We start from the raw sequence: 22,143 nt of genomic DNA on the forward strand, positions 1-22,143 counted from the left end.
AAAAAGTTAAAATAACCAAGAAAATCCAAAAATAGTTAAAAACTCTCATATTAATATTTTTACTTATTAAAAAATTGTCAAAAAACTGACAAAAGTTTGAGTTTTTGTAAATAGTTGAAACTAATTTATTTAACATTAACTTTAAAGGATAGAATTAATATTTGAAATTTATTTACACTTTGATGAAGAAAATTTATTAAAATAAAAGATGAAAACTCCAAATTTTAAAGCAAAATAAAGTAAAAAATTTTAATTACAAAAAAAGACGTGAAAATGCTGAAATTTTTGTTTAAATTTAAAAACGCTTTGTAATTTTGTTCCCCGTTTTGTCATTTCTGATCTGAAAACTAAAATTAACCCTTTTAACCAATTTTCGTTTTTTTTTCTTTTTTTTTTGTAGGCAGTAAAGAAAAACAACTGTCAAAGTTTTTGTTTTAACAGACTAAATGCAAATCGAAATAGATTTTCGATCAAATTGTTTTAATAATTATAATTAATATTAATTTATGTGTAAATATCAGAATGTCAAATACATATACATAATAATAATAATATATATATATATTTATTGATAACAAATCCGTGTAATTTGGTGTCTATTTAATAATTTTGTTTTTTTCTCTGTTAAATAATGCGACTAAAACTGAACAGGAAATTGTAGAAGAAACATAACACATAAATTTGATTTATAAATATTCGACAAAGACAAAAACAAAAATACAGATTTACATATATAGTTTACATTAAGAGATAAATTGATAGGATATAGAGAATTTCAAAAAGGGAGCATTAATCAATCAATGAATTAATCAATCTAGCAGCAATGATATCGATATCAATATGTAATTGTTGTTTTTTTTGTTTACTCGATGTGTATTTGTGTGTGTGTGTTTGTTTGTTTGTTGTGTGAGTTTTGTTGAATATAGCTTTAAAATCATCTGATCGATCATCTCTGCTACTTAAATTATCCAATCTTAATTATAATTCTTAAATTCTGAATAGTCATTATACAAATTACATAGAGCCAATTCATCATGTTCCCCATCATAACTAATTTAGACAGTTTTTTGAGTTCTAGTCCAGTTTCTATGCGAATTTAACGCTCCTTCTCTTCTTATTTGCATCTCATAATTACTTAAGCTAGTTTCTTTTTTTTTTTTTTTTGTTTATTCATATATATATAAATTTTTCGCGGGTTCTTGGCTGGTTTTTATCATATTATTTTACTTTGTTGGTTGGTTTCTTTTTTTAACTAAACAATTTGTTGTAAGAGAGTTTTTGTTTTGTTTTAGGAGAAGGAGGAAGTAGTAGGATAATATGAACTATGATTTTTATGTTTCGTTTTTGGGGGATAATTCAGGTATAATCTCAAAGGGGATTGGTATCGGAGTCTTCGCGCTCTTGGATTGTGCTTATGCTTTGTTGCAAGGCATTCGGTGTTAGCCATTCTCTGCAATAGATTAAAAACAAAAAAATAATCAAATTATATATTTTAGATCAAGTTTGGAAAAGATTCCAACTCACTTTGGCAAACATCTTTGTAGAAATGGCACACAGGAGCTAAAATGCGCTAAACGATTGACCCAGCTGGGTATTTCTTGGCCGCAAAGTATCTGCAATTGAATTTATTTATAGTTAAAGGCTTAGATTTTCATTATTTTAGTCATTTACCTGTGTTAAATTGCCCGAAAAATGATTGCAATTATTGTTCATCAAATGGTAACGATCACCACGAAATTGATTACCCAATTCTTCAACAATTCGTCGGACTTCTTCATAGGTAAAATCGGTACAACCAATTTGTATGCTCTGTCGAAATTGAAATTGGTCACCTAATTCATCATGATCACGTGGTGAGATTTCAAAGACTCCCGTAAACGGAAATGGATGGCCACCATATGCAAATTCAGTGCCGAATGCCTCAACGCCGGAATGAAATACGCCCAGACCAATGGATGTGGTGTACTCATTGATCCAGTACTATCGCAAAAAAGAGAGATTAAAAAACGTTTAATTACAATTATTTTGTTTTCATGGAAATTTATAAATTTTACAAATAGACAATACTCGATTATCACACTAAAAACTCTTATCAACAGGGGTGACAAATCTGTTGTCTTTTTATCTTATCTCAAAGCATAATTTTTTAGATATTTTTTAATGTTTTTACTATCAAGAAATACAAAAAAAAACAGGAATTGTTATAATTTTACAAATGTCGGAGTCTAATTGAAGAGTTTTCATGAAAAATTACAACAATTTTATCTATTTTTATGCCTACATTAACCAATTTTTCACAAATTTAGTTAAAATTTGACGAATTTCTACGCCTAAATTAGGATAATTAAATTAACTTTAATGAATGTACAGCGACATGTTAGTAATTGAATGAAAATAGTCATTGTTTGTAGAATTTTCACGATCAAATAAGGAGTTTTGGTCTAAATAAACAAAATTTCATGAAATTTAGGGATAAAATAGGAAGCTTCTATACCAATAGCTGTCATTTTATACATTTTGGTAAATCATGTATAAATTTATGAACAAAATTGACCATATTTTAAGGAATTGCTACGAATGGTTATGATTTTTATAATTTTTGGGCAAAGTTATCATGAAAATGGCCATAATTGTACGATTATCGATGCCAAAATGACGAATTTCCGTGGGAATAGTTAAAATTTACCAACTTTTGACAACAATAAACAAATTCTCAATTAGAAAACAGATTTTAAGTCACCAAAAGCATCAGTCTTAAAGTAAAAGACACTACCATATGTTCAACAGATGTTTTAAAATAAATTACAATCTTTTGACATCAATTGAAAGTTTTGGACTTGATGGACTAAAGAAAACATCTTTATCATTAATTTGAACAATAATAGCTTCTTTTAAACCAAAGTGGTTTAAAAAATTCTTGAAAAATGAGCTAATCCAATTTAGTTTTAACCGCAAAAGTTTAATTACAAATCATCTAAAGTATAAAAATGAATGGAGTAACTTTAATAAGCATCAATAATCTGAACAGTAGGAAATAAATGGCGATCGTATGTACATACATATGTAGTTACATACATATATAATAATATAATATATGTATGTATGTACATATGTAGTTTAAAAAATATAAACATCACATTCTCATCATTTCCTTCGTTTTTTTTATATTATTGACTAAAGTTTAATAATTTGTACAATATGCAAATTTCCATTCCGAGGAAACTACGGATGAATACTACAGATTTTGGTCTTATAAGGGGACTTTCTTTTTTGTTGCTTTTTTGGGGAGCTTACCATATCATAGACATTCAATATAACTGGCTCACGAGTACCCATATTTGCGGGCAGTAGCTCTTCATTACCAATTTCGTCTTTTGGTACACTTAGACAGCTTGGAAACGAAAGATTGCAGGGCAATCCGTTGGAGAACATTGAATTAAATGCGTCGTTTTGTGGGTGTTTAGGGTTGCCACTTCGTCTGCTTCACGCCGCCGCCTGCCTCCTTTTGTCTACAACAAAAACAACAGTCTGTCAGAGAGAGTGAGAGAGACGAAATACGAGATGAGAATAAGATGATAAACAAATTCAAACCACAAAAAAAACTCATATAAAATGCAATGCACACATGTAAAGAATATAATTACACACAGACACGCAATAACACACTGATGTGTGTGTGTGCTTTATGCAGTTACATTCATACATGTACCCTCACGTACGCACACATGTAATGATATCCGTATGTTTGTATGCTCCCACATATGCATGTGTCATAGGGCCTAAAAAAACGAAAGGCAAAACCACCGACTTTCCAAGCGCACTTACTCTGTTAATTCCGAATTTCTTATTTATTGTTAATTATCCATAATCTTCCTTTTCGCTCTAGTCTCGCTTGCTCTTTCTGCGTGGGTGTAAACAAAACAAATGTTATAAACAATAAAAGCTGCAAAATTCTCGGCCAAACACCAGTGTTGTGTAGTAGTTAAAGTATCGATACCATCGATTGTTTAGCGGGCTTACATGATATCGATAGCTCCGATAAAGTCGATTAACCGATAGGTTTTGCTCCGATAATGTCGATTACGATAACTTTGGTCCGATTTCCCGGTATTTTATCGATAAACTCACATCTGTTTGATTCCACACGCGCAATTTTTGTTTATAAATTAAAAAATGGTAAATAATAAGTTGCAGTTTCTGGCGTGTAAACATTTAATTGATTTCTTTGTCGTGCTTTTAGGGAAAACAAAAAAATACCCAGAAAATTAAAAAGGAAAGAAATGCACAACTCAAGCGCCTGCTGAAAGCACACAGCAGAGCTCTGCTAGGACTTCCATATCACAATGTTCTCGACACAAATTTCATCAACTTTAGCATTAAAAATAAGCTCGATTTTGGAATTTTGATGGTTTTGATGGATTGTCTATATGCCAAGTGCATACCCATACAGAAAAATCTATTACCTCGAAGATGGAAAACTTCTGCTTCCTGCGCCGCCAATTTCTTCAATCTGTGGCTAGTTTCAAACAGAGTTCTTCCTGGTCATTTGCCGGATTCACAGGAGCAGGACCCGTATTGGTAGCATTCCGAGCCACCATAATAAATATGGCTTTTGCTATACATGATTATCTCCATGGAACTCTTGCCCGTCCAAGAGACATGGCCGCAGAGCTTAACATCAATGTTGCCCATATGATTCAAATGCAAAAATTCGACGCTCTCCATCACTAAAGTGACAAAGGTATATGGCAGGGGAATGCTTTTGGGCAAATTTGACACTTTAACATGTCGATGGCATATCCAAACTGCATTGAATCTCATTTAAAGCTAATGCTACACATATAGAAATGGAAGGGCTACCTTTACCCTTTCATTCGACCCATGCGAATTCTACCCAAATGATTTACATAATGTTCACATATCATACCATCAGATCCTAATGGCAATAGAGCCGTTGTAAATGAATCCTTCATACTGCGAATGGGTAAATCTTCGCGCTTCAGATGATATTTTAGTAAACCACTGCGACATTTGGAAGTACTATTATACTGCAATTCCCATTCAATCTGTTGTCGTATTTTCTCCGCAACTGTCAAAACATTATGAAAATTTGTAATGGAAGGACTTTTCGCTTACCTTCAGACAAATCCAGATTGTCACAAGGATCCGAAACAGGACATCTTAAGTAATTTGCCTGATGATGAAGATAACGCACTAGATGCCATTCACTACATTTAAGATTTAAAAGAATTACGAAAAATTTATGCGTTAAGAGCAATGTAGCTAACGTGCTAAAAGTTTGCTTGCAAAGGAACCACAATTTTCTTATTTTTGGAAAATGGCGCAAATCTACATTTTCCTGGAACTTTTACTCAGGTAACTCTATATATATATAACTGGATATAATAGCTTCTATTTCTTTCTTAATTCAGCTTTTGTCTTTATTAGAAACAGTTAGCTTACTTTGCCTTACACATTAAAACTTAAGCTATCCGTCCGTTCCAAGAATCCCAGTCCGCTCCTTCGCCTCAACAGACTAGGCGATAGGAAATATATCTGCCAGCCGTTTCCGAGGCTCTTATAATCTTGACTACTTGTCCACGTTTCAGGCCAAAGTATCGAGCAACAGGGTCACCGGCTTGAATTCTCATCAACATGTTTTCCTTTAACTTATAACGACTCAATAGTTCTTGTTTCTCCTCTGCCGTCATTACCACATGCTCCGGCACCAGATCGTGTTCCGTGATATTGATCAATAGCTCAGATTCCAGAAATTGTTCCAATATATACTTGGGGGCCATGTCTACTAGAGATTGTTTGGCCGAAGGCGTCATGCCGCCTTGGACAACAACAATGGCTCGATGAATATTTTCCTCCTGCATACGTGTGCAATAGGTTTTGATTGTCTTAATGCCAATCTTGGGCTCTTCGGGGAAGAAGACAAACATCTGATCGGTGGGATCATCGTTGTGGGCCACCAGCACAATTAAATCCGACCGTGCTGGTCGCTTCTCGCTAGGCTTGTCTCCAAACATTTCCTTGAACTGCTCCAATGTCTGATCCAACTCATCCTGAGTAACCAAATAGCCTCGGTCATGACTCAACTGCATTATGGTCTTTCGTATGCGCCATAATTTGTAGGTTTCGGCTTCATCATCCATGGTTTAGCAATCAAAATTCTAGAGCACGCGGAAAATGCAGACTTTTATTTAAAATTAGTGATGATAGAACACTCGATATAAGTAACTACCAGCGATGAGTGAAGAGTCGATAAATAACGTTGTGGTAAATTATCGATTTGGCGCAGTGGCGCTCTTAACTCGTTGCTGTCGCAGCAATCAGCTTTTGGCAGTTTGCACTTGAGCGGTTACTTTTGTAATTTGAATTTTTCATAGCACATTTTGCAATTGGTTTGAGTTAAAAGGTCTCTTCTCTCACGTTTCTTTTTTTTTTTTTGTTTCTGCCGCATAATGAACTTGTTGACTGGCACTCATGTTATTTACTTTTTTTTTTGCACTGTTCGTTCTTAATATTTTACGTGTAACATTCAATTATTGACGTTAAAACGGCAGACTCTAGTCCTAGAGAAATAATGTTAATATATATTCTTGTATATTCCGTTGTCTGCATGCCTGAAACTAAAAATGTCGTTAATATTTACCCCGCTATGGATGGAAGGGTGTTAGAGGAGAGGATGTGGGAGCTGCGCGGTGTCTAAGCACAATTATTTGAAACATCATCGTCTATGACTTTCTATTTGAAGGGGAAATGGCGGCATCTCACGTAGCACCAGCGCGTCAATGACTTGACTGACAGTTTATTTAATAGAAAAATTTTGCGGAAAAAAAAAACACAAACACCACACAAATACACACACAGACTTACACTTTTTCTCTTATGCTTTTCGACTAGTTTTTACCACAATTTGACAAAACATAATAAATGGAAACCAAACCATATGCTACAAAGGGAGTGAGAAGGAGATACAAAGAGTTGGCAGGGGGAGGGAAATACACAGAGCAAAAAAAAAAAAGGCAAAAAGAGAAAATTGTAAATCTAATAAAAATCCACTTTGTGCAAGTATGAAAAATGAACGATGAATTTCATTATAAATGCAAAAATATTGCAGCTAAAAGAGATAAAAGCGAATGCTGGACATCATGCCACGCCCCCTCCCTCACCACCCACCATTCGCGACCACCATATCTCTCTCCCTCTCTCTCTCTCTCTCTCTATCTCTCGCTCACTCTTTCTCTTTATATTCGTGCTAGTAAATCTGATCAAAATCATCGAAGCGCATAGCAAGTGGTAGGATAAAGACACGATAAAGAGAAAAGTAGGAGAAGGTGGGAAACAAACATTGAAGGACCGACCCCCGACATAAGCATGAGTAGGAGGAGGTTGCACCATGGTGCAGCGAAAAAGTTTTAGTTTAGTTTAACGCTAAGCTGTTGATAACATTTCACCATGATGATGCCGATGCCAATGCCGATGCTGCTCTTGATGATGATGCTTCTGGTTGATGCCGCCGCATTAACCGCTGTGATAATGTTTGGTATGCCATGTCCTGCGCTCAGGTAAACGCCAATTGCCAAGGACAAAAAAAAAAAAAAAAAGAAAACGAGTACCTCCATGCCAAAGGCAGCAGCATCATCATCCAACAACCATTCTCTTATCCTGACACTCCTTTTCCCCTCAACATTGTCGTCGTCGCATCGACATCCTTCTGTGCGTGCGCTGCATTTTCCTTGAGTAAATTTTTACCTGGGCAAATGGAATTTATATGCTTCTTAACTCAGTTTTTTTCTTTCTCCTTTTTTTTTTGTCTTTTTGTCGTCGACCTTTCTTTTCTGTCTTTTTTTTTTTGGTTTCGGTTAGGAATTTTTATAATTATTTGCATAATGACTTTCTTGACGTGAAGATGAAGGCCAATGACACAGAAATTTCATGCACATTTTCCATATGGAACATTAAAATGTAAATTGTTTAAAATTTGTTAACAAAAATTATACTAAACGAAATTGGAAATATTTTTACATTTGTTAAGTACCTACATACATATGTACATTGTACATAAGTAAAACATTTTTTGGTGTACAACAATCTATTGAATTTTTTTTTAAGTCGATTAAAATGTAGAACAAGCCTTTGATAAATGACTTAAAGGATTATTTTTGTGTGTTTCAAAGTTAATAATCAGGACATTGGAAATGCTAATAATATAACAGCTTAAGTCAAGTCAAACTACGAAATATTTATTTAGAGAAAATTACATTATATATAACATAATATTAGCAGTTATGAGAACAACTACCTAGATGATCTACAATTTTTTTTATTTTTTTTAGTATAAATTGAGTCTTTAATTTGTAAATATATATGCCTATATAAAGGAGGAGGAAGATATATAAGTTTACGACTCATTCTGATAAACAATTTCACTGAGTCAGTGACCAATTAAGTCATCGAGTGAACAATTAAGAATGTAAAAAATTGGTCTATCAATAATATATGCAACGAGGTTAATTTTTTAGCTATGGAATTCCAATTTTCTTCATTTCCAATGCCAAATATTTTTTAAACAAGCTAATTTCTCGATTGCCCATTGCATACTTTAGTGGGCAAAGTTTCATCATTTAAACTTGTTATCACATCTACTGATTGATTGGGCTTACAATTAATTTTTCATAAATATCTTATCTATTGAAATGTTTGAAAAATTAAAACTGATTTTTTATTACAGTAGGCAAACCGACTATTGATTGGTATGTACCACTATATATTTCCCTTTCATAAAGAGATAAATTTTGGCTACGATCCAAAAATTCTTTTCAAAATATCAAAGATTTATAAAAGCTTTATTACAATATTAAAAAGCCCAAGATAAAGCGTTAAAAATGGAAATGACAGTCAGAAGAAGTTAAAACTTTAATGTGAACTTTTGAGGATCGATTGATGCAAATTGTTTAACTTTGTGGAATTAAAGACTAGTTTCCTGATATGGCCTTTGGGGGGGCTCAAATTAAAATCACAAGGGCCTTCAATGTGCTAACAAGGCGAGAAGGAAAATGAAGTTTCTTGACTCTTTGTTTCCTTTTATAGAACTACTTTATCATTTTAGCAAGTTCCACATCTTCGTTGTGTCATCCATCGTGTTCTTGTTCTTTGGTTTTGCTGCTTGCATTTTTTTCTCCTTTTTTTGCCTACAAATAATTGTATTAAAATTGGAATTTTTCAATTTGAGAAACGTCTTGGCAGAGCCAGACGACAGCAGGAGCAGGACATGTGTGACAGCCAACCGACGGAGTGGAGTTTGTCCGGAGTTGGTTAAATGCAATACCAAAAAAAAAAAAAAAAATGAAGAAAACCCGCCCGAGAAGGAAACTCAGAGTCAGAGGGAGAAGAGTGAATGAAGTTGTGTGGCATACGCATTGTTTGGACTGTGGAGACAAAACCAAGCCACGAGCCACCAGCGAGACACGATGACTTCCCATGTGAATGTCTGAGCTGGTGCCGGGTTTCATCTCCTTTCCCCATCTCTCCCCGCAGTTGCGTTGCGTCTTCTCGACATTCTTCAGCTTTGCGCAATTGTTTGATAATGACACTGACATGATGCTGTGCTCTGTGTGTCTGCACTGACAACTAGGCAAGAGAGAGCAAAAACCGCCGAGTCCAACAGAATTATATATACTTCTATACATATATTTGGGGAATTATTTGTAATGTCTCTCTGCCTTTGGCAAATTTTGTGTCTACTTCCTGGTCTTGGTACTGGTCCCTTGTCCCTGGTTTTTGGTCCTCTTCTTCGGTTTCGTCTTGATCTCATTTCGCTCAGTTTTCGTCGTTTACGTTTCTCGTTTTTTTTTTTTTTTTTGGTGGTGGTCTCTAAATTAAGTTTTAAGCAACATGTCTGCAAAAATCATGCCCCAGGACAACGGCCTAAGCAAAACCAAAACCTACCTACTGCCATTGCCCCTCATTTGCCCAACTGTAAGCAATTGTTGTAGGCCAGCTTGCTTTCTGCCTCCCTCTCTTGTTCCTTTCACCAATTGCTGTTAGTGGCAGTTGTTGGGCCTTTTTTGTCGGCTCTTTTTTTCTTTATACCCTTGAATAATGCAGCATTTTCGACTATTATAAATATGACCCAAAATATCAAAACTTTTCAAAATTGACGAATAAAAAAATTGTATTCTGAAATTGAAATTATTACAGTTTTTTTTTGCCTATCTTCAGCAATTTTCTTCATATTTGTTTATAAAATTTTGAAGTTGAAAAGCGCAAAAACATAATTGCATTCAAACAAATCCTTAAGAAAGTTAAAGGGATCATAAATCTATAGATTATTTTAATATTTATTACTAATTTCAAAACTATGACTCTTCAATTTATGGGACTTTAAATTTTGCTTTAAGTACATATCTACATCTAAATTTCCATCCTTTTTTAGCAGGTTAAGAGCTAAAATTGCCAGAACAACCATTTGAATTAAAGATTAAAGATTAATTGGAAAATGAAATAATGTAAAAAGTTTTAATTTAAGGGGTTACATCTAGTTAGAATTTTCAAAAAATCGAATTTTTATTTTCCTTTTTTGTAATGTACATGTACTAAAGTATTTGATTGAATACTTTACTTAACATATAAGCTACATTTAGCCCGTGAAAAATGGTTAAACTAAAACTCCTATAGTTTCCTGAAAGCTTCAGATATTAAGTTAAAATTTTTCTCTATAGGTAAACGTAATCCAATTTTCAGGCCATCCTGAATACTACCTCTAAAACTTTCCTTTTTGCATATTTATACAGGGTATTAATTATGTCGCTGTAAGCCTAGGCATCTAGAGCTGTTCCCCTAGTATTTTTCTTCCTGTTTTTTGTATTACTATTTGAAGAATGGAAATTGTGTTTTGTGTGTGTTTGCTGCAGTGGTCTTTTCTTATACTCGCTGGCCGTGCAGCAGTTCCCCGTAGCAGTTCCTTGAGGAGCTGCCCCATCTTCCTATACCCAATACCCCAAACCTAGACATGCCATTCCATTCCCATTCCCTTCCTTTTTCTTCTCTTACCGCCTTGGTGCCTCCTGGTTTGCTGGTGATTTCGTTTTATTGTATTTCACTTGCCGTGGCTGCTATTTACACTGGCTGGCAGTCAACAGTCGTTGCCGTTGTCGTTGGCATCGTCGTCGGCAGTTGCTTTTCTGCTTTAGCCTATGCCTATTTATATAAGGACTTCTCCAGGACTCTAGGAATCGGGAGTCGGAACTTGCTCGCTCGCTCTTCCTCTATTTCACTCTGAAATTTGTTTGTATGTGTATTTGTCTTTTAGTTTATTGTGATGCTGCTGCAACTTGCTTTTGTATTTGCGCTTCATTGAGGCAAGAGAATTCAATTTTCAAAAAAAAAGAAAGGAAAACAAGAAAAAACTGATAGAAAATAAAAAAAAAACTCAAATCCGTCCATCCACATCCTTATTATCTTTTTTTTTCTCCACACTACACTCCACTCGAGTCCCTGCCATAGATATGCAGTTGATCGACTAATGCCAACTAATTAATGTTAAGTATACGCCACGTTGGGCAAACAGCAGCCAACGACTTAATACAAGGATACAAGGTAGTTAATTAAAATCATTCATCTACCTTTGGCTCTTACCTCTCATCTTCAGCTCATTGCCATAGCCAGACAAATCAAATATTTAGCTACTAAATTTAAGATCCAAAAAACTAATGAAAAAAGATGAATAAAATTTAATGTTAATGATTAGTTCGTTTAAATATTTTGTATTGTCTGTCTAAAATCATTAACTAGCTGCTTCACGGCCACACCACAGCCGACAGTTCCAAATATAATGCCAATCACTATCAACAATACATCGCGTATCAATTTCCATTTGAATTTGCCATAACCAGTGCTATAGTTGAGAAACAAATCAATGAGGGCCGGACATAGTAAATTCAGATTACTCAAAGAGAAGGCACCCTCCAGTTCGGTTAGGGCCGCCAAATTGGGTACACCAATAGCAACCAGACCTGAAAATAAATATATATAAATCGTCTTTACCATTTTGTTTTACCATTATTCATATTATTACCTGTTAGACTCAAAAAGCAAATTCGCACTATATACTCGCAGATATGGTGGGATTTACTGTGTTCTGTTCCAGAAGCATAATCACTAAAGATCACAGTCATGACTACAAAACCATTTAGGGGATAACTTAGAAATATTCCCAAAGCAATCACAACCTTTACAAACTGTGAGAGGCTTAAAAAAAATAGAGAAAAAGGTAATTATACAAAAAAGATGCAACATATAAAAGAAAGAGGGTTTCAAAAGGAGTCCTCAGTACTATAATCCAAAAGACTTTATTGTGATGCTTTTTTGGGTATGCAAACCACTTAATCAAATGAACTTTCAAAGCTTTGGTTTACATTTTTCACTTTATCTAGTTGTCACTAGTCAACTAGTTCTGTCACTACAATTCTTACTTCGCAGTTTTCGAAGAATTCCTTACTTATCCATGAATTTTTGGCTAATCTTGTGTCCAATCTACTCTTACTTACCCCAATCCCTCTTTCTAAAAAGTCATAAATGAGCTAGTTCCCTAATTGTATATTACTCCTTCGTAAAGTAACGAACGACTTATCTCCTAAATGTTTTGAGACAGTTTTTGTAATAAATTGGGCTTGTGGATGTAAGTACAGATGACTTACGGCTTTCTGTATAAGCCCAAAAGTTATTTTATGTTCATGTCCTACTCACATTTCATTTCTGGGTATATTGAGGGTAATGCTAGCCTCGACTCTATCACCATAACGCCAATAGCCCATGATGCCGAAAAACGTATTTGATAGCAATATGAAGAAAACAGCCAAATTGAGGACACCACAAAAGCCCAAATAGCTTTGTGGTTGAGCCATATTGGCCTCCACCACAATCATCTAAAAGAAAACAAGAGAAATCAATATGTAATATATGAAAGTTTTCTATATCAAGTTAAAACTCACCGATCCCACCGCTGTCAGTGAGAAGGCTGCTATGCCAAAGAATATAATCCAATTCTCTGGCTCATTCGCTAGATGTCTTGTACTCGAATCGGGTAAACCTCGAAAGAGATAATACATAATGACTGCGAAACCCACATAGAGTAGACAATTTGAGGCCAAATTCAAGGGGACCAAATACTTTAAACGTCTTATCATAAAGATGGGTAATAATAAAATGCAAGCCACTAGTACATAATAGCGTTCATTAAAATCCTGCCAATAATGATCACCGATTTCCTTAAAATTCTTAGCGACAAATACCAAATAAATGGTACATAAACCAAATTGTCCAATTACTAGAATACAACTGGTAAACACACCAGCGACATAGCCAAAGCAACGTACACAATTTGGACCCACTTCGTAGGCGATCTGAACGGCTTCTGGCATCGAGACCTGAGGAACTTTACGCCGTCGACAACATTCGGTCATGCCAGAGATCTAAAAATAAAAACGGATGGCATATTTTATGATAGATGAAAAGCTGATTGTTAGACTTAGACTTACACACCAGCAAATGTATACAATAGGTTAGCAGGATCATTAGCAATAAAGACATGACGGTACCCACAGCAATGCCCGAATTACGATATGCCAACGGCATGGCCAATATTCCAGTACCAATTACACATTTAAGTAGCGAAATGAAAGCATCAAAATTACTAAAAAGAGACAAATAATGAAATTAGCTTTAATCTTTAACTTGGTTTCTTATGGCACTTACGTCAATGGCACTTCGATGGTACGTTTCTCATACGGATTGTATATATAAAGCGAATGCTTCGAGGCCTGACTGTAGAAAAAAACAGAAGAGATCAAAAAAATTGTTAAATTTTTTGGTCTATGCTAAATTTTACATAGTTTTCAACTCACGCGTCAGTCAGCTGCGGTTCATGTTGCACATTGTCCTGCCGACCAGGAGATGCCATACCCATTCGCCAAAAGCAACAACAAAAAAGACCCACACAATTGTTTTTCTACAATTTTGACATTAATTTCAACTTAGTCTCGAATGTGTCTGTGTGTGTGTATGTGTGCTGTGTATCTTTTATCTTTTATCATTTTGCAGCTGCGCACATTCAATTCACTTAAAACTAAATCGCTCCAAACGGGGGCACATGCGCGTTGCCCATTATCATAATAAGTGAAACTTATTACCTACTTTGCCAGTGTTTCGCATAAACTGCAGAAACTATGCGCAGAGAAGCAACTTTGTCCGATTTGGCCGTTTGTGTAAAAGGACAATTTGCCAATGCCTTTGGTTACCGTACAGTAATTATATGCTAAAGTGAAAAACTCCGAAAAAAGGATGATAAATTCTCGATAAACTTATTGTCAAAGTTTTAGGTTTATCGATATTAAATCTACCAAGATCTTTTTTGTCTTCCTGGAAGGTTAGCCTTGTTTGGTTCATAAATTGACTGAGTGTTGATCTATTTTATCAAAAAGTTTATTCTGAAGCTTTAAACTTATTAATAAATTTGGTTTTCAAACTAAATGTGTCTTTTAAACTCTAACGAGTTATTTTTTGAATCGAATTTTGTTTTACAATGATAGTTAACATTCTAAAATGTTTGGTAAGAGTTTTTTTCTCGAGACTAAAACTTCAAATTGAAATATTTTAATAGACTTTGTGTGTGGAAAGGAATTAAAATTTTAACCTCAGATTTATTACTAACTTAAAAGAACGTGTAAATAGTTTTCAAATAAGTATATAATGAATTTTTTATATATTTTTTAAACTCTCATTGTCCATGCCAATCGATGCTCTACTGTATGATAGGCAAATCTCGAACTCCTCCAAAAAAAAAAAGAAGAAGAAACGAATAGGATGCGATTCAGTTGGCTGCATTTCCTTTTGCGTTTAGTTAGTCTTCTGTGTAAACTTAGCAGTAAATTGAATTAAAATTTATTGTGAAAATTGCAAAAAAAAAAAAGTAGAAGAAAAGACGAGGACAGAGAAGGAAAGCGCATGGCAATGGCAAGCGCGAAACATGAGAATCACGAAGAGGTTGAAGGGAAAAGAAAGCGGAAAAATTCCAAAATGCAAGAAACTGTGAATTGCAATGTCGCTGCTTCTGTCGCTGGGTGGCAAATCCAATACAAATAAAATTAAGTAAAAATGCAAACACACATTCATGCACACTCATACACACGCCCCTTCAACCCCTTGGTGGACCATGAAAATGGTTGGGAATGCTGCTGCTGTTCCGTGTGTTTGCATAGAAATATGCAAATGTGATATTGTCGCTGGGCGACATTTACAACAATTACAATAACAACAACCTATAAGAAGGAAAAGAGGTGGACGGGAAGATGGGGGGTGGTAGCCACCTCTCTAACTGCGTGCGACATGTGACACGATATTCAAATAAAGGCGGGGGCGTGGCACATATATTTTTGCATAAAAAGGGAAATATGCAGAAGGAGCAACGGCAGCAACAGCAACGGAATACAAGAAAGAAAACGAGCGAAAGCAGCGCAGAAATCAAATAAAACAAATTTGGAATTTTACAGCAGCACCAACAGACGTTCGAGGAATGGAAGGGGGAGAGGGTGGAGAGGAAGATAGTGAACGAGAGTGGTGGTGGTGTTGGACCAAGTCAAAGATGGGTTAAGGAGCCAGTTGCTGGTTTAGGTCTGCTTTTGGACCAGTCCTCCTATTCGTCCTCCATCTCTTCTGTTCATGTTCCTTAAACTGTCAGCCACTGAGTGTCTATGTGTGCCTAGACTTTGGGTATGGGTATGGGAATGGTAGTGAGTGAATATGTGTGTGTTCGACTGTGTGCATGTGTGTTATGGAAACAAACAGACTGACATTCAATTTAAATTCCTATACAAATAATTGCATGAGGATCCAAGTGAGATAGAGAGAGAATGAGAAAGAGAGTGTTAGAGAGGAAGTAAGGGAGGAGTGGAACACACAAGTCTCTTTCTCTCTCACTACCTCTACCTCCTGTCGCCATTACAATGCCTTCGATTATGCTGATTTCTCTAAAGACCTAAATATAAAGGACATCACCTGATAGATACCACAATAGGCATGTCCATAGTCTTGTTTAACAATAGTTGTTAATAATAATAGATGAACTTTTCGTTGGGCGAATTCTTTGCCACTTTCAGATAAATGTCCATCACTCTTCGTTACACTTAATTGAAGTCTTTGCCACAACGATTGCTACAGCATGTTGTAATCAAATTGAAAAGGGTATCGCATAGAACCAATTGGAGTTTTGTAACCAAAGTTTTAAAAGAAACTTGTTACTAATTATCTATTAACTTAAAACTTTCAAGTATTTAGAGAACTTTAAACCACAAAGCGAGACTCTAATCCTATGATATTAAAACTAGTACCTTATCTTTGAACTTCTTTTTGGAATCCGCTTTAAAAAAATTAACTTTAACTGGCCTGGCATTACTAGGCATAGTATATATTTATTGATCCATGATTAAGGATTCAAGCATATTAGATAAGAAATTATATCTTAACAAATTTTGAAGCCCCTTTTCCTGTAAATTGGGAACAGTTCATTTAAACTTTGACTCTTATTATAGTTATAGTTAATTTATAACTATTAATAACTATAATTAATGCCTTAATCGTTTTAAGACTGGTCAAAACTTATTATACAGATTATACTTACTAAATAGACATAAATACTTAAAGAGTTTGAAACAATTTTAAATGATTTCAAGTTGTTTACCAATTTAAAAAGAATGAATTCAATATTTGTTGTTATCTAACCGATTCAAAGAAATCCAATATTTTCGCAATGTCTTTAAGACACATTTGAAATGAAATTGTAGCAAAGTCATGTCTGTTTTACTTTAAATGAATATGGACCATGAGCAGAAGATGAGGTGAGGTGAGTTGGGACCAAAGATGGCCTCGAGCTGAAACCACGTTTCTTACCCAACTCGGTAGTTTGTCAAGCGGCTTTGGCACGTTTCAATTGTGCCCGCCTAACATTTATTTACTTGATGCCTCAAAATGTCATATTTGCTTTGTGTGACCCCAACCTACCGCCTCCGCTCCTCCCTCGTCATACCACTGACATCCGCCCCCGCCATATTGCCTACAACTCTCTCTCTCTCCGAGAAGTCGGTTTTTGTTTTGTATGTTCCTTTCGTTTACTTCAGCCTCATGTGAATGTGATTTGCATGTTGAAAGGCTTTTGGGCCAGGCAGAAAGAAAGAAAAAAAATTAAACCACCAACCAACAACCACCTCGAGAATGTTTTTTGTCACAGTGAAGTTTCTTTCTCTTCGTCATCTGGGTTTCTTTTTTCTCATGTTTTTCCTCTCTTTTTTCGGGTATCTCAAGTATTTACTTATTTATTTCTTATTGAATGAAATTTGCAAGAGAATTTTCCTAGAGTTGTATGCATACATAGTTGTTGATTTTTTTTTTTTTTTTTACTTTTACCATTTGCCGCTTCACTCTATATTTGATACCCTGTATAAAGATTTAGAATGAAGTAAACAGGCTTAAACCTTATTGATATTTAGATATTTGCCCCTTATTGTTTCTTTAATTACTTAATCACCTTCAAATCACCATTATTAAATGCATAATATCGGCAGATCTCAAATAATATGTTCGAATTTCAATCCGATTTTGATGACTTATTCGAGAAATGGTTAAATCTTTTCTTACGATCAACCTCACATTATAAACGTTTCGCAACACTTAAGCAGCATTTGACAATTCATAATTGTATTGAACCTTTTTTGAAATCTAAATAAAACTTATCTTTATACTGAAACTTAGCTAGAGATCAGCTTTTTCTATGATTTCCAAAAAGCGAATGTTAATGGTATCGAAGAATACTTCGTATTTCCTTCAGACTTCCATCAACCTTCACAACTTCTAGAGTTTAGTTTTTAGATTTATCTAAACAAAATATCTTTAACACAAAAACGGGAAAAGTTAACTTCCAAGTTTGTTAAGATGGTTATTAAACTTTAGAAACCAATTAAATTGTTCAAAGTTTATACCATGTGTTTAGATAGAGATATTTTTTAAATGATCACAATATATGTATGTATGTATGTATGAACTGTTGTTGGACCTCTCGCTACAGGGTATTGAAAAATCGCAGCCTTTTAGTAAACCCTTTCATTCTATCTTTTTTCGCTTGTGTTGGCCTGGCCCATGTGCAATTTGAAATGTGCAGGCAGTGACGTGGAATAATGCTGGTATGCAAGCCGGGATTCTCCTCTAACAGTCATCCATCTGCAAGGGTTTCTCTTCCACTCGTTTCACTCTTTTTCTACTCTGGCATTTGCTTTTGTTTTGCGGCATGCGATTTGTAGATTTTTCTACCCCCCCAAAACGCTTTGGCATTAGATGCAAATAGAACTGGCCCTAAGATGAGAGAGGTCCTTCGAGAGAGGGGGAGTACTGGAAGGTACCAGCGCGGGGTTCAGATGCCGGACAACTGGTCAACAATGTGCCAGTGCATAAGTTGGCATTATGCAACAAATATGCAGCAAGGATATGTGATATAGAGGCCAATATATGTATGTATTTATCTGTGTGTGTGTGTGTGCACAACTTGTATGCAAAATCCTTGTGGCTAAGGCAAAGAATATGGTTAAGGATATTCGTTTGTATATATACATAGATATATGCATGTGTATATACACATTGGCATAGAAAAATGATTGCTACGCCAAAACAGTCTCCAGGCAAATCACTCAACATGAGCCAACATTTTAACCATGTCCATGTGAAAAAAGAAAGAGAAAAAAACAAACCCCCTAAGAAGTATCCTAAAGAGAATGAACAAATTCTACTTTGTCTAAGATTTGAATTAAGTCTGATTGTATTTGAAATTTCAATTACAGAGTTTCTTTCTCGTTCACTTGTTATGTGTTTTGTTTTTGAAATTGAAAGGGAAACTACTTTTATTACTAATCCAATCCAGTTGTCTACTGTAAAGCGTAATTCTAAATAGATTTTTTAAGAAATATTAAACAATTTTATTAATCAGCTTAGGAGCTAGACATTGGAGGATGACTTGGCTAGGTCTAGAACTCAAACTCTTTAATAATCTAACAAATTATGAATACACGTAAACCAATTAAAGTTCGCATTCAAGTTTAATGATAGGCCAAATCAAAGGTCCTTAGACCAAAACTAACTAGCAACTAGTTTCTTTACTAATTTAGATCAATTTAAAATAATTTGAAGTCATTTGAATTGAAAATTGTTTTTACTGACAATTTGAAATCAAAATAAACTAGTTTTGTATTATATTTGAACAATTTAATGAAAAAGCGCATTTGAAAAGACAATTGTTTGCTATTGAAAATGTTTTCATTAGCATGAAATTTAGACTTAATGTATCTTCTCCCACACAAATATCAAATAAATGCAACTTAAAGATACATTCTGGCAAACAAAACAGACAGAGGGTGTGAGAGAGGCGAAAAGCAAAGCAAAGCAAAGCAAAATGCAAGAGGCTGGTTTGTCTGACAGGCAGTCAGGCAAATTAACTGTCCAAACTAATTAAGTGTGTGAATTCCAATCCAAGTCCAAATACTACCCCATCATCATCATCGTCATCATCATGAGTTTTGGCCATTTTGTTGCTTTCTAATGAACAAACTAATTGCACTAGCAAAACTGCAAAAGTAATCAAAGTGGCAGGCAACACACTGGGAAAGAGTGAAAGGGAGACGACTATAAAGGGGTAGGGGAAAGAAGTAAGCAGAGAAGGCAGAGTGGAAAAACGGCAATAATAACAAAACTTTGTTCAAGAAATTTTGAGAATGTTGCACAAATATGCGCAAAATGCAAGAAAATATGCTTGGACCCAATACACAGAAAGAGAGTAAGCCCACAGGATAGAGAGAAGAAGGGAAAAGTTGGCTAAAGGGGAGTAGTTGAAGTGTTGTTGCTGCTGCTGTTGCCTGTTTGGGCTTATATCAATAATTGCCAAAAGCAAATTGGAAAAGTTATGCGCCTGCAGTTAATGCGCCCAGCGGAAATAGTCGCAGTAAAGAGGAGCTTCTCTAGAGAAGAGACGGAGGAAAAGTCAGGAGAGGTAGTCAAAATAGCACAGCAGCAGTTACCGCATTCACATCCGCATCCATATCCATATCAAAAGTGCCCAGTCTACACTCGCACACACACAAACACACACACATACTCCCATTGGAGGATACCCAGAAAGACATTCTCGTTCGTACTTGTTGTCGATATGTATACAAAAAGTTGTTGCACTTTTCGTTCTGGTTTTGATTTTAGCCTCTATAATCACTTCCTTGGGGTATATAGCTTATGCTGATAAAGTTGATTAAGGCAATTGTTGTTGTTCTTAATATTTAAATTTTAGAAATTCTTAGTTAATAAATGTAAAATTATGGATGTAAGTCTTCAAATAATTTAAAATAGAAAACTGATATCATAAAGAGATATTAGAAATCTTTTAATACTTGCTTTTCCATGACCAACAATTGTTGCTTAAACTTGTAATCGAAAAATGTGCCTTTAAAGAGTATTTCTGTTTCGTTTTTTATATATTTCGAAATAAACTTGTTTTGTTTTTGGCTTTACTTTTTTTGATAATTTTGCTTTTTTGCCCAGCAAAACTTGAGACTTGGTTCAAATTTTGAAGTAGTTCTTAAGATATTTGCCATTGGCATAGAATCGATTTGAATTTCGTTACTTTTTGGGCATTATTAAAACTGCGGCTCAACTTTTGCCCCCAAGCAAAACAAAAAGTTTCATTATTTTGGCAATGGCAGTGATTATAATGTTTTTTTTTTTTTGAGTTGTAAGCAGATTTTACGTATCATTGAATAGATATAATTTGATAATTAATACTAAGTATAATGATGATTATTGCCCCCAAAGCTGTATAGATAGATATATAAAAGCGGTTGATGAAACCGTGGAGACAGAATCAAGTGAAATATAGATCAGATATTATGGCTACAGTATTGATAGTTCCATTGGCGTTTGGCCTAATATTGGCCACTGTAGAGGTAACTCCTTTCCATTTTGTTACTGGAGCTTTGTTTTTTAATAGATATGTCCTTGTTTGTGAAATAGTGTCGCTATGCGAAAATCAATGTGAATCTTGGCCTCTCTGTGACCATTGATGCCCCACGTCAACTCGACGAGGACATGATACACATTTGTGCCCATCAAACGGAAATCTCCCTTGAGGAATTACAGAAATTCCAGCAACACGATGTCAAGGTCAATGCCTCGGAGGCCACACAATGTTTCACCCACTGTCTGTACGAGCAAATGGGACTCATGCACGACGGCGTGTTTGTGGAAAAGGATTTCCTTGGTTTGCTCTCGGATGTGAGTAATCCCAATACCTGGCCACAGAGGCAATGCCACAACCTTAAGGGCGACAACAAATGCGAAACGGCCTATAAAATTCATCAATGCATCATGCAATTAAAGCGGGAGCAAAATTTTGAGCGAGACCATGCTTTCGATGGGGATGGGGACCCGACGACTTCTGTAACACCAACAGACGAACTTAATATGCCCTAAATAAGAGTTGCTATCAAATTATATACCGTTTTTCGTTGTCTATTCCTTTTGGTAAGAGATAAATGTACATATGTCGTAAATTTGTTTGGATATTGTATATATAATTACAGTTTTTAATAAATTTAATCACCCAAATATTTTGGACTGTTTTTTCAACAATCAACCATTTGGGTTAGGTTTCATATATTAGATAAAGGTTTTTTGTTAAGTTTTAGTTGGGATTTTGTTTAGTTTGTATAAATTAATGTTTTGTTGTCTTTCTTACATTAATTAAGTTATTTCAAATAATATGTATGAAACGTCTAAGCCGAAGGCCTTAGTTTCCATTGCTTGTAAAATATAAATAGTTAGGTGGATAGTTTACAATAACAATAATAATAATGTATTTCATAATACATTCATATGGGTTAGACTAGATTTTCATACTTTTATTATTATTTTTTTTCTCGTGATTCCTTGATCTACTTCTATTGGGGTGATTACGATATACCTACGATTATCGTGACTTTCAATTAACTTCAGGTTGAATATTATTTAAAAATCCCAAAATTAATACGAAAATTGGAACTATATCCTATA

General features: G+C 34.8%; 4 protein-coding genes across 6 annotated transcripts; 1 reads left to right on the plus strand and 3 right to left on the minus strand.

Moving 5' to 3' along the window:
* Positions 1-536: 536 nt before the first annotated feature.
* On the minus strand, positions 537-3,988 carry LOC137576254 (deubiquitinase DESI2). Of its 2 annotated transcripts, none has more exons than XM_068289248.1 (5): positions 3,826-3,988; positions 3,295-3,528; positions 1,672-1,980; positions 1,525-1,613; positions 537-1,450 (listed from the first exon to the last, which is right to left on the minus strand). In XM_068289248.1, the coding sequence occupies exons 2-5, from the start codon at positions 3,430-3,432 to the stop codon at positions 1,369-1,371; spliced, it is 618 nt and encodes a 205-aa protein (XP_068145349.1). In that variant the 5' UTR covers positions 3,433-3,528; positions 3,826-3,988; the 3' UTR covers positions 537-1,368. The 2 variants fall into 2 exon arrangements, with proteins under 2 accessions (XP_068145349.1, XP_068145350.1); XM_068289249.1 differs by having other exon boundaries at positions 3,295-3,509; positions 3,826-3,986.
* A 1,422-nt stretch (positions 3,989-5,410) lies between these two features.
* On the minus strand, positions 5,411-6,228 carry Polr2E (DNA-directed RNA polymerases I, II, and III subunit Rpb5). Its single transcript, XM_068289911.1, has one exon. It carries the CDS (start codon positions 6,159-6,161, stop codon positions 5,529-5,531), a length of 633 nt encoding a protein of 210 aa, XP_068146012.1. The 5' UTR covers positions 6,162-6,228; the 3' UTR covers positions 5,411-5,528.
* A 5,493-nt stretch (positions 6,229-11,721) lies between these two features.
* On the minus strand, positions 11,722-14,055 carry polyph (polyphemus). 2 transcript variants are annotated; one of them, XM_068290978.1, is made up of 7 exons: positions 13,917-14,055; positions 13,768-13,836; positions 13,555-13,705; positions 13,005-13,484; positions 12,760-12,938; positions 12,089-12,261; positions 11,722-12,026 (listed from the first exon to the last, which is right to left on the minus strand). In XM_068290978.1, exons 1-7 carry the CDS (start codon positions 13,976-13,978, stop codon positions 11,767-11,769), a joined length of 1,374 nt encoding a protein of 457 aa, XP_068147079.1. In that variant the 5' UTR covers positions 13,979-14,055; the 3' UTR covers positions 11,722-11,766. The 2 variants fall into 2 exon arrangements, with proteins under 2 accessions (XP_068147079.1, XP_068147080.1); XM_068290979.1 differs by lacking the exons at positions 13,768-13,836; positions 13,917-14,055 and having other exon boundaries at positions 13,551-13,673.
* A 6,926-nt stretch (positions 14,056-20,981) lies between these two features.
* Obp47a (Odorant-binding protein 47a) lies at positions 20,982-21,564 on the plus strand. Its single transcript, XM_068291281.1, has 2 exons — positions 20,982-21,038; positions 21,106-21,564. Exons 1-2 carry the CDS (start codon positions 20,982-20,984, stop codon positions 21,562-21,564), a joined length of 516 nt encoding a protein of 171 aa, XP_068147382.1.
* Positions 21,565-22,143: the final 579 nt, after the last annotated feature.

Source organism: Drosophila tropicalis, unplaced genomic scaffold (genome assembly GCF_018151085.1).
Source record: "Drosophila tropicalis isolate 14030-0801.00 unplaced genomic scaffold, ASM1815108v1 contig_593, whole genome shotgun sequence".
NCBI lineage: Eukaryota > Metazoa > Arthropoda > Insecta > Diptera > Drosophilidae > Drosophila > Drosophila tropicalis.

Excerpts from the sequence above, each read along its gene's own strand:
- Obp47a (XM_068291281.1), top strand. The coding sequence starts at position 20,982 with ATGGCTACAGTATTGATAGTTCCATTGGCGTTTGGCCTAATATTGGCC. Across the intron at positions 21,039-21,105 it reads TAATATTGGCCACTGTAGAG|TGTCGCTATGCGAAAATCAA; the intron begins GTAACTCCTTTC and ends TTTGTGAAATAG.
- Polr2E (XM_068289911.1), bottom strand. The coding sequence starts at position 6,161 with ATGGATGATGAAGCCGAAACCTACAAATTATGGCGCATACGAAAGACC.
- polyph (XM_068290978.1), bottom strand. The coding sequence starts at position 13,978 with ATGGGTATGGCATCTCCTGGTCGGCAGGACAATGTGCAACATGAACCG. Across the intron at positions 13,706-13,767 it reads ACCATCGAAGTGCCATTGAC|TAATTTTGATGCTTTCATTT; the intron begins GTAAGTGCCATA and ends GTCTCTTTTTAG. Across the intron at positions 12,939-13,004 it reads CACTGACAGCGGTGGGATCG|ATGATTGTGGTGGAGGCCAA; the intron begins GTGAGTTTTAAC and ends GTTTTCTTTTAG.
- LOC137576254 (XM_068289248.1), bottom strand. The coding sequence starts at position 3,432 with ATGTTCTCCAACGGATTGCCCTGCAATCTTTCGTTTCCAAGCTGTCTA. Across the intron at positions 1,981-3,294 it reads TATTGAATGTCTATGATATG|TACTGGATCAATGAGTACAC; the intron begins GTAAGCTCCCCA and ends TTTTTGCGATAG. Across the intron at positions 1,614-1,671 it reads TTTCGGGCAATTTAACACAG|ATACTTTGCGGCCAAGAAAT; the intron begins GTAAATGACTAA and ends ATTCAATTGCAG.